Below are 16526 nucleotides of genomic sequence, written 5' to 3'. Positions count from 1 at the left end.
CATTTGTGAAGGAGGTGGTCTTTATTGATGGATTTAGACCAAATGTAGAAGTCCACCCGGAACCCATCTGAGAGAAGGTTGAAGAAAGGGGGGGGGGGGACATGATGGACCAGTGAGGGAGCCTTAAGTAGACATCAATGACGAAACTTTGGCATCCACTGAATTCCTTCCGTCCCAAACAGAGGGAGTTGTTCAGCAGAAAGCCAAATAGACACCAACTCATCAGCTCCTTGTTGGAGCACCAAGAAGACCCCCCCTTTCCACAGTTGTAGCCTCTACCATCTTGCCCTCATACCCCACACACACTCTAAGTCCCCTCTCTGCTCTCATGACTCATCTCTTGGATACAACCAAGTCTTGAGGTTCTCACAGTGGCTTCTACAGTCAACTCCCATCCTGACGACCGTGTGCTTTCTGGGTCGGTGGGAGGGGTGGGAGCGGTCTATGGACAGCTCTGAGCCGGTACAGCGGGGATTTCTTTCGGCTGTGCCAGTCTTCCACCAGGAACCCCACCAGCAGCATGAGAATCACAGCCCCAAGGCATATCCGGGCCAGGTTCTCCTTCATGTAGGACTGATGGATGAGACCTGGGGGATGAAGAGAGACAGGTGCAGGGCACTAGAACCCATCTCTGGGACCCCCTCCAAACCACATCTTGGGTTTCTCATAGTCATATCTTCCCTTGATTTTTCCTTTTTTTTTTTTTCATTTATTTTTGTCACAGATGTTTCTCCTTCTTCCCCATTGACACCTTTCTCCCAACCCCCCCCCCCCCGCCTCTCCACGTTGTTGTCTATGTCCATTGGTTATGCATATATCCATATAAGTTATTTGGTTTATTTCTTCCCCCCCCCACCTCCCTCCTCAGAGGTTTGTCAATGTCAACCGTACTCCTTTCTATGTCTCTGGGTCTATTTTGTTCATCAGCTTATTTTGTTCATTATATTCCACAAATAAGTGAAATGATGTGACATCTGTCTTTCCCTGATTGGCTTATTTCGCTTAGCATAATACTCTCTAGGTCCCTCCATGTCATCTCAAAGGATAAGAAATCTTTCTTATGACCCAGTGATCCCACTTCTAGGAATATATCCTAAGAAGCCTGAGACACCAATAAGAAAGAATATATGTACCCCCGTGTTTGTAGCAGCACTATTTACAATGGCTAAGATCTGGACACAGCCCAAGTGTCCATCAGTATATGCGTGGATTAAAAAAAAGCTGTGGATGCCCTGGCTGGTTTGGCTCAGCGGTTAGAGCATCCATCTGCGGTCCGGAGAGACCCGGGTTCGGTTCCCGCTAAGGGCATGTACCTCGGTTGCAGTTTGTCCCCGGCCCTGGTTGGTCGTGTGGGTGGCAGCCACTCGATGTGTCCCTTTCACATCGATGTTTCCCTCTCTCTCTCTCTCTCTTCCTCTCCCTCCCACTCTATCTGTGCAAAAAATGGAAAAATGTCCTCGGGTGAAGATAAAAAAATAAATAGATAAATAAATAAATAAATAAATAAGCTGTGGTACGTGTACACAATGGAATACTATGCAGCTGTAAGAAAGAAAGATCTCATACTCGTAGCTCTCATCTGAGATCCTGTTACTCTCCGCCAGCGAAGATGCCAATCCATTCCTGGAGGGTCCCTCCCCTCTTCACCAGGATCAGGGCTAGATAAGCCCAGTTTCCTAAATATAACATCTTCTGAACACCCCTCACAAGCCTCTGATACAACCTGCCCTGTGCACGGACACTACCTGGTTATTTCACTGACTGTGGAAGAAAAGATTATTATAAGGGGTGGGGAGAGAGATGGAATTGATCTTTCTCTGATCATCGAGAAGACCTCAACCTTCCCAACTCTGAGCTTTATATACTATTACCCCCCCCCTTAATACTTGATACACCAGGACCCGAGACCCCAAAGCCATAGCTTCTGTACAGGGAGAACAGTGAGCTTTGATACAGGGGGTGGGGAGAAGGACGGTCCAGAGAGGACCACATACTCACCAGTTGTAGGGTCTGGATTCTTTATAACAATGGTAGTAGTCTTAGAAGTCTCTGGGATCAAAAAGAGGAATAGCAAGGTATTGAAACAATTGCCTCTTCCCTGTCGATGTAAAAAGTAAACTAGTAATGGCCTTAGCTGGGTAACTCAGTTGGTTAAAGCGTTGTCCTGATAACGCCAAAGTTGTGGATTTCATCGCCAGTCAGGGCACATGCAAGAGTCAGCCAATGGCCCTGGCCAGTTTGGCCCAGGGGTGAGAGTGTCAGCCCACAGACCAATGAGTTATGGGTTTGATTCCAGTCAAGGGCACGTGCCTCGGTTGCAGTTCATCCCCGGTCCTGGTTGGGGTTGTGCTGGAGACAGCCAGTCAATGTGTCCCTCTCACATTGATGTTTCTCTCCCTCTCCCTCCCTCTCTCTCCCTCCCACTTGTCCAAAGATAAATGGAAAAATATCCTCGGGTGAGAAATAAAAAGTAATAAAAAAAAAGAGTCAGCCAATGAATACATAAATAAATGGAACATCAAATCAATGTTTCTCTCTATATATCAAATCAATAAATAAAATTTGAAATAATAACAATAAGGCACAGTGTTTGACATGTAAATAGCACTCTACACACACTAGCTCTTCTCTTATTCCACAAGTATTGCCTGAGATTTTCCAGGTGCTCAGTCATGTGATGTCCTTTGGGGACCCAAAGGTGCATCAGACAGAGGTCAGAAGAGAAGCCTCTAAAACTGGGGCAACCCTGTGGCTCCCACAGAATTCAGTGTGCTAGTCTTCGGGGTGACATCCCAGACCAGCAACAGCCTTACCAGGGGACTTGTTAGAAATGAAAATCAGCCCTGGCCGGTTTGGCTCAGCAGTTAGAGCGTCGGCCTGCGGTCCAGAGAGACCCGGGTTCAGTTCCCGCTAAGGGCACGTACCTCGGTTGCAGTTTGTCCCCCGCCCTGGTTGGGTCGTGCGGGTGGCAACCACTCGATGTGTCCCTTTCACATCGATGTTTCTCTCTCTCTTTCTCTTCCTCTCTCTCCCTCTCACTATGTGAACAAAAAATGGAAAAAATGTCCTCAGGTGAGGATTAAAAAGAAGAAGAACAAGGAGTCCCCATGCCTTGCACCCCAGACAGCAGGGTGAACCCCTCAGGACTTACCTGTTGCAGAGGAAGGTGCTTCTGTGGGTAACCTGCTGGGTGTCCCAGAAGTCCCTGAGAAAGCAGAAAAAGAGGGAATTGTGTGCCCTGTAAGCTGTGGGTTCCGAGCATAAAGACAAAACATCCCTGCCACCCAGATTCCTCCCTGGAAAAGGAATATGTATATATGTTTTTTGGCTAATCCTTTTGCCTTATTGCATTCTTTATAAACACACACTTTCCTCAACAGGTAATTCTCAAGCCCACAAACATTTGAGAACCACTAATCAAAGAAACCAGAGGTTTGCCCGGCCGGTGTGGCTCCGTGGTTGAGCATCAACCTTGCACCAAGAGGTCACCAGTTCAATTCCCGGTCAGGGCACACACCCAGGTTGTGGGCCAGATCCCCAGTGGGGGGCATGCAGGAGGCGGCCACTCAATGTTCTCACTCATCGATGTTTCTATATCTTTCTCTTCCTCTCTCTCCCTCACACACTATCTGAACAAAAAATGGAAAAATGTCCTCAGGTGAGGATTAAAAAGAAGAAGAACAAGGAGTCTCCATGCCTTGTACTGCAGACAGCAGGGTGAACCCCTCAGGACTTACCTGTTGCAGAGGAAGGTGCTTCTGTGGGTAACCTGCTGGGTGTCCCAGAGGTCCCTGAGAAAGCAGAAAAAGAGGGAATTGTGTGCCCTGTAAGCTGTGGATTCCGAGCATAAAGACAAAACATCCCTGCCACCCAGATTCCTCACCTGGAAAAGGAATATGTATATATGTTTTTTGGCTAATCCTCTTGCCTTATTGCATTCTTTATAAACACACACTCCCCCCAACAGGTAATTCTCAAGCCCACAAACATTTGAGAACCACTAATCAAAGAAACCAGAGGTTTGCTCGGCCGGTGTGGCTCCGTGGTTGAGCATCGACCCCTGCACCAAGAGGTCGCCGGTTCAATTCCCGGTCAGGGCACATACCCAGGTTGTGGGCCAGGTCCCCAGTGGGGGGCATGCAGGAAGCGGCCAATCAATGTTCTCGCTCATCGATGTTCCTATATCTTTCTCTTCCTCTCTCTCCCTCACACACTATCTGAACAAAAAATGGAAAAATGTCCTCAGGTGAGGATTAAAAAAAAGAACAAGGAGTCTCCATGCCTTGTACCGCAGACAGCAGGGTGAACCCCTCAGGACTTACCTGTTGCAGAGGAAGGTGCTTCTGTGGGTGACCTGCTGGGTGTCCCAGAGGTCCCTGAGAAAGCAGAAAAAGAGGGAATTGTGTGCCCTGTAAGCTGTGGATTCCGAGCATAAAGACAAAACATCCCTGCCACCCAGATTCCTCACCTGGAAAAGGAATATGTATATATGTTTTTTGGCTAATCCTTTTGCCTTATTACATTCTTTATAAACACACACTCCCCCCAACAGGTAATTCTCAAGCCCACAAACATTTGAGAACCACTAATCAAAGAAACCAGAGGTTTGCTCGGCCGGTGTGGCTCCGTGGTTGAGCATCGACCCCTGCACCAAGAGGTCGCCGGTTCAATTCCCAGTCAGAGCACACACCCAGGTTGTGGGCCCGATCCCCAGTGGGGGGCGTGCAGGAGGCGGCCACTCAATGTTCTCGCTCATCGATGTTTCTTTTTTTTTTTTTTTTTTTTATCCTCACCCAAGGATTTTTTTCCATTTTTTGTACAGATAGAGTGGGAGGGAGAGAGAGGAAGGGAGAGAGAGTGAGAAACATCGACGTGAAGGGACACATCGAGTGGCTGCCACCCGCACGACCAACCAGGGCCGGGGACAACCTGCAACCGAAGTACGTGCCCTTAGCGGGAACCGAACCCGGTTCTCTCCGGACCGCAGGCCGACGCTCTAACCGCTGAGCCAAACTGGCCAGGGCTCATCGATGTTTCTATATCTTTCTCTTCCTCTCTCTCCCTCACACACTATCTGAACATAAAATGGAAAAATGTCCTCAGGTGAGGATTAAAAAGAAGAAGAACAAGGAGTCCCCATGCCTTGCACCACAGACAGCAGGGTGAACCCCTCAGGACTTACCTGTTGCAGAGGAAGGTGCTTCTGTGGGTAACAAGCTAGATGTCCCAGAGGTCCCTGAGAAAGCAGAAAAAGAGGGAATTGTGTGCCCTGTAAGCTGTGGATTCCGAGCATAAAGACAAAACATCCCTGCCACCCAGATTCCTCACCTGGAAAAGGAATATGAAGCTTACATCACCTCAATGTTAAGTAGCATTTGAAAGGCACCCTTACCCTGGAGAACATTGTGCTAAGTGAAATAAGCCAGTCACGGAAAGACACATACCGTGTGATTTCACTCATACGTGGAATCTAATGAACCAGCTGAACTAACAAGGAAAATAGAGACAGACTCATACATAGAGAGCAGGTTGACGGCTCTGGTTTTGGGGGGTGGAGGGGTTGAGCAAAAAAGACAAACAAAAAAAAAAGAGAAAGAAGTCATGGACATGGACAACAGTGTGGTGATGGTGGGGGTGGGTGGAGGTGGAGGAGGATATAGAGAGATAAATAATGATGAAAAAAAATTTTTTTTTCTTATCCTCACCCGAGGATATTTTTCCATTTTTTGTACAGATAGAGTGGGAGGGAGAGAGAGGAAGGGAGAGAGAGAGAGAGAAACATCGACGTGAAGGGACACATCGAGTGGCTGCCACCCGCACGACCAACCAGGGCCGGGGACAAACTGCAACCGAAGTACGTGCCCTTAGCGGGAACCGAACCCGGGTCTCTCCGGACCGCAGGCCGACGCTCTAACCGCTGAGCCAAACTGGCCAGGGCATGATGAAAAAATTTTAATTTAATTTAAGAAGAAAAAAAAAGGCACCCCTAGCACATTCTGGGGCTAATTGGTAATGACAACCCCTATCCTTGTCTCTGCAATGTGAACCCCATTTCTGCCCTTTTACCTGTCCCCTTATTTTGTTCCTGGGAGCAAGACCTGCTCTTAGAGGTAGAGGAGGTGACAGGAACAGTGAGATCAAGGGGCACGTACCCATGTGGGACGAAGGGGGTGCCTCAGGAACAAAACACAGCCCCTCCCCATTTCCCGCCCACCCTGCCCCCACACAGGCTGTGCCGCTGCACCTGTCAGCTGACCTCATTCTCACCACAAGTCCACCCACCAGCAGGCAGCGCCACCCAGTGCTCCCACCTGGGAATCTCTGCTCGAAGGTCCACATGGAACACTGCTTGGACAAGCCTCCCGTTCTAGGTGCTAACAGGACTATGTACTTCCTTCTTATCGCTTTTCATTCCATTACAGTGGGCGTGCCATTCTGTGTGAGTGTCAGACGCAGAGGTGGAACAGGTGCTTCTAATTCCCAGTGGTTATCACGGTCACAACTATAATTGTGTTGGATGTGTCTTTGAACATTACTTGCTCTACTCATATATATATATATGAGTATTTATATATGTGAGTATTTATATATGTGAGTATATATGTGAGTATTTATATATATGAGTATATGAGTATTTATATATATGAGTATATATATGAGTATTTATATATATGAGTATATGTGAATATTTAAAAATTAGTATATATTTATATATATGAGTATATATATGAGTATACATGAGTATTTATATATGAGTATTTATATATGAATATATATGAGTATATATGAGTATATATGAGTATTTTTATATGAGCATATATATGAGTATTTATATATATGAGTATTTATATATATGAGTATATGTATGAGTATTTATATATGAGTATATATGAGTATTGATATATGTATATGAGTATATATATGAGTCTTTATATATGAGTATTTATATGAATATATGAGTGTATATGAGTATATATGAGTATTTTATATGAGCATATATATGAGTATTTTTATATGAGTATATATATGAGTATTTATATATATATGAGTATATGTATGAGTATTTATATATATGAGTATATATGAGTATTGATGTATATGAGTATATATATGAGTATTTATATATGAATATATATATATATTGGGTGTGTGTGTGTGTGTGTAAGGAGAAACACACTGTGGATGGAGTGCAATCATGCAGCTGGGCTGGGCTGAGAGGGCTTGGCAAAGACTTCTAAGAGAGAACACACTCTGGTGCTGACATAAAGTGAGCACCTATGGGTTCTTCCCCTTGGAACTTACATCAGAGCCTGGGAAGACAGAGGGAAAACAGTCTGGTCTGCACCCCCCTTACCTGTGACCACAAGCTCCAGGGGGTCACTGGGAGCTGACCACAGGTACGGGGACTTGCTGGAAAAGCTGTAGCATTGGTAGGACCCACTGTGGGCAGCCGTCACCATGATGGGGAAACTGGCCCGGTACCACGTCTCTTGTGGCCTCTTGTGGGGGCCAGCGTCCCCCTTCTTGTACAGAGCATATTGGTCAAAACCATATCTGCTCTGACACTGTAGAGTCACATCTTCTCCAGGGGACACCACCAGTCTGGGCTTGACTGAGAGCGTGGGCTTCTCATAAACTCCTGAGAACAAAAAGAACTCTGATGTTCAAGACAGTGACCACTGTTTCGGCTGGGAGTGAGAAGGTTCCCCCGCCTCTCTAAAAGCTAAGGAACTTCCCACATGTATTTATTCTGGGGAGGCCACTCCCTACCAGCTCACAAAGTTCTTAAGGGAACAAGACTGAAATCATATCATAGCGCCCAGGCTTCGATCCTGATTCTGCCTGTTAGGGGTTGTCCGAGCCTGCACATAAATTCCTTCTATCTGTGTGCCTCTGCATTCCCTACTTTGCAATGGGAATGACTGAATGAAACAGTATGTATTCACTTAGCGGAGTACCTAATCCACAGCCAGCACTTAAAACACGATGGTTGTAACAAAGTAGCTTGAGCTTCTATTGTTTGTGCCACAGTATCCCATGGTTCTATTGTTACTTTGTATCCAAAGACCAGCTTCCAAGTGCTGTTCCAAGCTCATGACTCACATCAACATATCCAATCCTCACAGACCTATGAATAAATGATCCAAGGTCATAAGATAGGAGGCAGAACCAAACTTTGCAATCACAGCCATGAGCTCCAGGTTCTCTGCTCCTAAAAATGAGCCCACGCTACTATATAATGGAATCAAATTATCATCATGAACATGACAATCTTTGCCTGGCACATACCGTTCCCAACAGAAGCTGCCTGAGAATTAGGGCTCATTTATTTATTTATCGATTTCTTTTTTCCCTTGGCAACACTTATATGTCCATCAGTGTGCTCAGAAATAAAATTCTCATCAGGAAGAGAGAATAGACAATAACTGAGATAAATAAGTAAACATGAGTACATCAGAAAGTGATGAGCGCCATTTAAATCAGGTGCAATTTTCTCCCTGGCTGGGTGGCTCCATTGGTGGGGCATCATCCCATGCACCAAAAGTCTGTGGGTTCAATTCTTGGTCAGACCAAATACCCAGGTTGTGGGTTCAATCCCCAGTCAGGGTGCATGCAGGATGCAATCAACTGATGTTTCTCTGTCACATCAATGTTTCTCTCTCTCTCCATCTACTTCTCCCTTGCTCTCTAAAATAATCAATAAAAACATATCCTCAGATGAGGATTTTTTTTAAAAAAAGGACAGGTGGCCCTGGTCGGTTTAGCTCAGTGGTTGGAGCTTTGGCCCAAGGACCAATGAGTCCAGGTTCAATTCCAGTCAAGGGGCAGATATCTTGGTTGTGGTTCATTCCTGGTCCTGGTCAGGTCATGTGGGAGGCAACCAGTCGATGTGGCTCTATCACATCATTGTTTCTCTCTCTCTCTCTCTCTCTCTCTCTCTCTCTCTCTCTGTCTCTCTCTCTCCCCCTCTCTCCCTCCCTCCCACTCTATCTGATCAGAAATGAAAGACTATCCTCAGGTGAGGAATAAAAATAAAAAATAAATGAAAAAGAAAGGGTGAGAGAAAAACTCAATAATCAAGATAAATACTGTGTTAATACAATTCTTAAATGGAAATTAATGCAAACACATCCACGGTGAAAAAAATATATCAAAATTGGGGTCACACTGAAACCAGAAGCAAAGTCTCCAAGTATTTCTGCATATGTTTTAGAGTTAACAGAATGTTGGGAAAGATATTGAAATGTCTCAAAGTAAGTTACTAAAACTCACTACTTTATTTCAAGTTTGAATCGTTAATTTTTTTTAATAATTTTTTTCCTTTATTGATTTTAGAGAGAGAGGAAGAGAGAGATAGAAACATCAATGAGAGAAAACATCGATTGGCCGCCTCCTGCATGCCCCCCACTGGGGATTGGGCCCAAACCTGGGCATGTGCCCTGACTGGGAATTGAACCAGTGACCTCTTGGTGCAGGGGTCGGCGCCCAACAACTGAACCACACCGGCTGGGCCAAATAGTGTATTTATACCAAGAAATTAAACAGGATTTATTATCATTTGATTCTCCCTTTTTCATGGAAGCAAACTCATCAACAATATTTTCAAAATCTACTTCGGAAAATAACTATTTAAAATCTGTGAGAAAAGGACACCTAAGTTGAGAACATTTTATTCCATCAGAAAATCAAAATAAAAATGCATTTAAAATAAAATAAAAACGCACGTGGATGGGGGGTGCTCGTCATTCCTCCTGCCTCAGGCCGGGCTATGGCTGAGAATTCTGTCACTACTTAGAATGGTGATGTTTAGCCCTGGCCGGTCTGGCTCAGCGATTAGAGCGTCGGCCGGCATACCAGAGAGGCCTGGGTTCAGTTCCTGCTAAGGACATGCATCTCGGTTGCAGTTTGTCCCGGGTCGTGTGGGTGGCAGCTACTCGTGTGTCTCTCTCACATCAATGTTGCTCTCTCTCTCTTCCTCCTTCTCTCCCTCCCACTCTATCTAAAGCTAAATGCAAAAATGTCCTCAGGTGAGGATAAAAATAAACAATAAATAAAATGGTGGTGTTTTGTTCATTGTGGATATTGTCCCATTAATTTTGCTTTCTTCCCCCCCCTTTTTATTGAACTTACGGGGGTGACACTGGTTAACAAAATTATACAGGTTTTAGGGGCACAATCCCACAACACATCATCTGTACACTGTACTGTGTGTTTATCACCCCAAGTCAAGTCTCCATCCATCACCATTTGTCCCCCCAGTAGCCTCCTCCTCTTCCCCCTCCCCCTCCCCAGGGCAATCACCACACTGTTGTTCATGTCCATGATTTTTTTTCATTTTTTCTTTTTTTGGGGGGGGGCTCAATCCTTCCACCCACCCCCACAGCTGTCAGCCTGCTCTCTGTCTATGAGTCTGTTTCTATTTTGCTTGTTAGTTTATTTTGTTTATTACAGTCCATATAGGAGTGAAATCACATGGTCCTTGTCTTTCTCTGACTGGCTTGTTTCACTTAATTTTGTAGGCAAATACTGCATTAACAGCCCAACCTGTGTGACCCAATGGAGTAAGCATCATCCCGTGGACTGAGGTCCTGGTTCAATTCCCGGTCAGGGCACCTGCCCAAGCACATGCAAGAGGCAGCTGATCAGTGTTTCTCTCTCACATTGATGTTTCTCTCTCTCCCTTCTGCTCTCTCTAAAAAAATCAATAAAGCCCTGGCCGGTTTGGCTCAGCGGTTAGAGCATCGGCCTGCGGTACGGAGAGACCCGGGTTCAGTTCCCGCTAAGGGCATGTACTTCGGTTGCAGTTTGTCCCCGGCCCTGGTTGGTCGTGCGGGTGGCAGCCACTCGATGTGTCCCTTCACGTCGATGTTTCTCTCTCTCTCTCCCTTCCTCTCTCTCTCTCCCACTCTACTGTACAAAAAATGGAAAAATGTCCTCGGGTGAGGATAAAAAAAAAAAACCCACAATAAAAAAATCAATAAAAATCTATTTTTTTAAAATAGATATATATTGCATTAACATATTATTTATCTTGATAGCTGATTTTGGGGGGGCCCCTTGCCTACCCCATGCAAGGCTAGTACATTACTCACCCCACCTTAATCCTGGCCCCCAGGAACACTGAATTTACTCTCATCGCCATCCCCATTTTCACCCTCTTCGAGCCCAGAACTGAGCGCCATGGAGCCCTGAGGCCGCACATCCAGCCACACCCCGCCCTGTCCAGTTACCAGTGGCCACCAGCTCCAGCAGCTCGCTAGCAGGAGACCAGAGGCTCCCGTTCTGGTAAGAACAACGGTACTCTCCAGCATTGTGTCGTTTCATGGCTGAGATATAGAGGACATCCTCGTCCTTATAGTCCCTGGGTTTCAGCTTCTCCAGGCGGTACAAGTCCACGCCGGGGGGGCCCCGGCAACGGATGGTCACTGGCGTCTCCAGGGGCACAAGGGCACTGGGCAGGGCCTGGAGGGAGGGCTTGGGGAGTGGGCCTGAAAGGCAAGCGGAGGGTCGTGGAGGTCAGCTGGGCCCTCACCCCTCCTGCCCTCACACTGGCTGAACCCGGAGGAGGGACCCGAACTCACCGATCTGAGCTTGTAGCCCCTGCCCCAGACACAGTCCTGAGGACAGAAGAAAAGGACCAAAGGCTAGGACCTTGCGGGAACCCACACTTCCTGTGCGCTGGGCACTGCGATCAGACATTTGGATGCGTTGGTATGTCTTTCGCCGTCATTGTTTTGAAGATACACGTGACCAGAATTGAAGTGACAGAAACTAACCATAAAAGGCCACTATCGCCCGGCCGGTGTGGCTCAGTGGCTGAGCATCAACCCATCACCAAGAGGTTGCTGGTTCAATCCCCAGTCATGGCACATGCCCAGGTTGTGGGCCCGGTCCCCAGTGAAGGCGGCCAATCGATGTCCTCTCTCATCTATGTTTCTATCTCTCTCTTTCTCTCTCCCTTCCTCTCTCTCTAAACTTAATAAAGAAAAAAAACTTTTTTAAAAAAGGCCACTATTGCCCTGGCCGGTTTGGCTCAGCGGTTAGAGCGTCGACCTGCGGTCCGGAGAGACCCGGGTTCGGTTCCCGCTAAGGGCATGTACCTCGGTTGCAGTTTGTCCCCAGCCCTGGTTGGTCATGCGGGTGGCGGCCACTCGATGTGTCCTTTCACATCGATGTTCCTCTCTCTCTCTCTGTTCCTCTCTCTCCCTCCCACTCTACCTGAACAAAAAAAAAAAAAATGGGAAAATGTCCTCGGGTGAGGATAAAAAAATAAAATAAAATAAAAATAAAAAAGGCCACTATTATGCAAGTGCAGGTATATGGAGTGTTCAGAACAAGGACATGTGTCTGGAGACAGTCATACATCAGAAGGTGGCAGGGCCAGGGTACGGAAGGTTGAGGGGTGAGTGTTATGGGTGTGACATGTCCTCTTTATTCTAATCCTCACTAGAGGAGGACATCTTTCCCACTGACTTTTAGAGGGTGCGGAAGGGAAGGAGGAAGAGAGAGAGAGAGAGAGACATCGATGTGAGAGAGACACATCAGTTGGTTGCCTCCCACACTCGCCCTGGCTGGACTAGGGATAAACCTGCAACCCAGATACTTGCCCTTGACCGGGAATCAAACCTGCGACCCTTCCAGTGTGAGGACCGGTGCTCCAACCACTGAGCAACACTGGCCAGGGCCAGAGTTTCCTCGTCAAAGAATTAAAGTGTGTTGGAACCAGAGTGATAACGGTACGACCCTGTTAATGTCATCAATGGCAATTCTTATGTTAAGTATATCATTTTTTTTTTTTAATCCTCATCCGAGGACATTTTTCCATTTTTTGTACAGACAGAGTGGAAGGGAGAGAGAGAGAGAGGAAAACATCGACGTGAAAGGGACACATCGAGTGGCTGCCACCCGCACGACCAACCAGGGCCGGGGACAAACTGCAACCGAGGTACATGCCCTTAGCGGGAACCGAATCCGGGCCTCTCCGGACCGCAGGCGGACGCTCTAACCGCTGATCCAAACCGGCCAGGGCAAGTATATCATTTTAACACGACTTTTTTTCAATGCCCTCCGCTCGCCCCAGCTCCCTCCAGGACCCCCGGCCCCTGCACACGCTCCTGACAACTAGATAGAGAATGACCTCTTCTTTCAGAAGGGATCTGTGGGCTGGGTCTCATTTCTTCCCAGCTTTGTCGAGATGTAACTGACGTGTTACATTGTGTAAGTTTAAGGTGGGCAGTGTGTTGATTTGATACATTTATATATTGCAAAATGATTTCCATGGTGGCATCAGCTAACACCTCCATCTTGTCACATAACTGCTATTTCTTTTTTTGGTGAGGACATTTAAGATCTACTCTCTTAGCAACTTTCAAGTATATAATACCGTATTGTTAACTATAGTCAACATGGTGTACATTAGACCCCAGAACGTATTCATCTCTTAACTGGAAGTTTGTATCCTCTGACCATCATTTCCCTCACCCCCAGCCCCTGGTGACCACGTTTCCACTCTCCACTTCTGTGAGTTTGGCTTTTTTTGGATTCTGTAAATGAGATCATGCAGTATTTTCTTCCTCTGTCTGTCTCATCTCACTTAGCATAACACCCTTAAGGTCCATCCATGTTGTTGCAAATGGCAGGATTATCTGTCCCAGGATCGTGAGGAAAATTGACAGATTAACTCTGTAACCTAGTCCTGATATCACCGAGTCCACCTTTTGTTTTTTAAGAGTGGTGTTGTGGCTCAGTGGTTAATCATCAACCCAGGCACCAAGAGGTCTCTGGTTCGATTCCCGGTCAGGGCACATGCCCAGGTTGTGGGCCAAATCCCCAGTGGGGGGCATGCAGGAGGCGGCCAATCGGTGTTCTCTCTCATCGATGTTTCCATCTGCCCTGGCTGGCTTGACTCAGCAGTTAGAGCATCAGCATGAAGAGCAATGAGTCTTGGGTTTGATTATGGTCAACGGCATGTACCTTGGTTGCAGTTTGGTCCCCAGCCCTGGTGGAGATCAGGTGGGAATCAACCAATCGATGTGTCTCTCTCACATCGAAATTCCTCCCTCTCTCTCTCTCTCTCTCTCTCTCTCTCTCTCTCCCTCCCTCCCTCCCACTCTATCTGAAGATAAACAGGGTGGGGAGAAGTATCTTCAGATCAGGATTTTAAAATAAATAAATAAAGTCGGTAAACATATCCTCGGGTGAGGATAAAAAGAAAGAGTGGGAGAGCCCTGGCCAGTTTGGCTCAGCGGTTAGAGCATCGGCCCGTGGACCAGAGAGTCCCGGGTTCAGTTCCCGCTAAGAGCATGTACCTTGGTTGCAGTTTGTCCCCGGCCCTGGTTGGGATCGTGTGGGTGGCAACCTGTCGATGTGTCTCTCTCACATCGATGTTTCTCTCTCTCTCTCTCTTCCTCCCTCTCTCCCTCCTACTCTATCTAAAGATAAATGCAAAAAAAAAAAAGTCCTCCAGCGAGAATTAAAAAAAAAAAGGAGAAAGAGTAGGAGAAAGTTACAGCCAATTCTAGGAAACCTTTGTTCATTTCCTGCCCCGGCCATGAATAGACTAGAATAACTCAGACAAGCACTCCACCTCCCTGGGTCCCCACCCAGTGAACGAGGGGCTCTCATAGGTCACCTCTTGCTGCAAAATCCATGGCTCATGCCATTTTTAAACAATGCATTGTCTCACACCCCAGCGCCTGTCCCTTGGCACCCCCCAGATCAACCCTGAGGACTCACCAAGACAGAAGAGAGCATTCAGGGATGGGGACATGGCTCCACAGCTCGTCCTGAGCTCTGTGGCCCAGGAGGGAAGCGTGAGGGGCTGGAGCAGGGACACCGGATGTGCTGAGGGCGAAGAACGCCCCCCTCCCTTCCCTTACCAGCCTGGCCTTTCCCCACTGAGGCTTATCAAACTGGAGCGGCCCCTCCGTGGAATGACTCACCCACAAGCTCCAAGGATCCTCACTTATCTCCTGCCACCAGCCCAGTGAGACACTGCCCACACCCCAATCCTCCCTAAACTTCCTGACGTTCACCGGGGACGTGCAAATCAAAACCCCAGTGAGATACCATTTTGCACCTACGAGGGTGGATGTCGTCAACAAGCAAGACAGGTGTTGGCGAGGATGTGGAGAGGTGGGGACCGTCATGCATGGCTGGCCAGACTGTAAAGGTGCAGCCACTACCGAAAACAGTTCAGTGGATCCTCAGATGTTCAGCATTGAACCACCACATGACCCGGCCATTCACTTCTGAGGACACACCCGAAAGAATTTTTTTTTTTTTTTTTTGTGATCCTCAGTTGAGGATATTTTACTATTGATTTTCAGATAGAGTGGAAGGGAGGGAGGGAGAGAGGGAGAGAAACATTGATGTGAGAGAGACACATCGATTGGTTGCCTCCCAAATGACCCCAACCGGGGCGGGGATCAAACCTGCAACCTAGGTATGTGCCCTTGACCGGACTCGAACCTGAGATTCTTTGGTCCGCGGGCCGACACTGTAACCACTGAGCCAAACTGGCCCGGGAACCCGAAAAAATGTAAACAGAAGCTAAGCCCAGCCAGAGTGGCTCAGTAGATGGGTCGTCACCCTGTGCACAGACTAGCTGCCGGTTTGACTCCCGGTCAGGGCACAGGCCTGGGTTACGTGGGTGTTTGGTCCCTGGTCGGGGCACATACAGAAGGCAACTAATTAATCTTTCATCCTCACATCAGTGTTCCTCTCTCACATCCATGTCTCTCTCCCTCTCTCTCTCCCTTTCTCTCTCTAAGGCTGTCCTCAGGTGAGGATCAAATAAAAAACCTAAATAGATGTTTGCACACCCATGCTCACAGAAGCATTATTCACTAAAGCTAAAAAGTGGGAGGAACCCAGGTGTCCACTCTTGGATGAATGAACAATGAACAAACTGTGGGCCCCACCGGTGTGGCTCAGCGGATGGAGCGTCCTCCCAGGGACTGAGAGGTCCGGGTTCGATTCCTGGTCAGGGCACATGCCTGGATTGTGAACTCGATCCCCAGTAGGGGGCGTGCAGGCGGCATCCGATGGATGTTTCTCTCTCCCGTCTATGCTTCTATCTCTTCCTTCCTCTCTCTCTCTCTCTAAAAAATCAGTAAAAACATATTTTTAAAAAATAATGACATATGATCTCACTTATTTGTGGAATATAATGAACATAACAGTCTGAGGAATGGGGTCGTCCCAGAGACGTGGAAGTGGGGTACAGACTGACAATCCCCAGAAGAGGGGGTGGTGGGAGAGCAATAAACCACAGAACTTACATGCATGTATGTGTGAACAATGGACATGGACAACAAGGCTGGGGACAGGGCGGGGAGGGAGGCGGAGGAGGGAATCAGTGGGGGGGAAAGGAGAAACATCTGTAACAAAAATGAATTAATTAATTAAATTTTAAAAATCATGCTAAAGTAAGGTTTTAAAATAAGTAAATAAAATCAAAGAGAAATGTATCAAAGCAGGAGGAGACGATAAGTCCCCCTCCGTGTACCCTCTGTAGGAATCCC

General features: G+C 47.2%; 1 protein-coding gene across 7 annotated transcripts; it reads right to left on the bottom strand.

The window, feature by feature from the left end:
* Nucleotides 1–13: 13 nt before the first annotated feature.
* On the bottom strand, nucleotides 14–14790 carry GP6 (glycoprotein VI platelet). Of its 7 annotated transcripts, XM_036275218.1 has the most exons (10): nucleotides 14737–14790; nucleotides 11583–11618; nucleotides 11232–11489; nucleotides 7355–7639; nucleotides 5183–5236; nucleotides 4323–4376; nucleotides 3738–3791; nucleotides 3152–3205; nucleotides 1999–2049; nucleotides 14–587 (listed from the first exon to the last, which is right to left on the bottom strand). In XM_036275218.1, the coding sequence occupies exons 1-10, from the start codon at nucleotides 14768–14770 to the stop codon at nucleotides 385–387; spliced, it is 1083 nt and encodes a 360-aa protein (XP_036131111.1). In that variant the 5' UTR covers nucleotides 14771–14790; the 3' UTR covers nucleotides 14–384. The 7 variants fall into 7 exon arrangements, with proteins under 7 accessions (XP_036131111.1, XP_036131113.1, XP_036131112.1 ...); XM_036275220.1 differs by lacking the exon at nucleotides 3738–3791; XM_036275219.1 differs by lacking the exon at nucleotides 4323–4376 and having other exon boundaries at nucleotides 14737–14789.
* Between the last annotated feature and the right edge of the window lie 1736 nt (nucleotides 14791–16526).

The sequence above is a fragment of the Molossus molossus genome, unplaced genomic scaffold (assembly GCF_014108415.1).
Source record: "Molossus molossus isolate mMolMol1 unplaced genomic scaffold, mMolMol1.p scaffold_m16_p_21, whole genome shotgun sequence".
NCBI classification, from domain to species: domain Eukaryota; kingdom Metazoa; phylum Chordata; class Mammalia; order Chiroptera; family Molossidae; genus Molossus; species Molossus molossus.
Note: the sequence above shows the minus strand (reverse complement) of the source record. Positions and strands in the feature narration are given on the sequence as shown.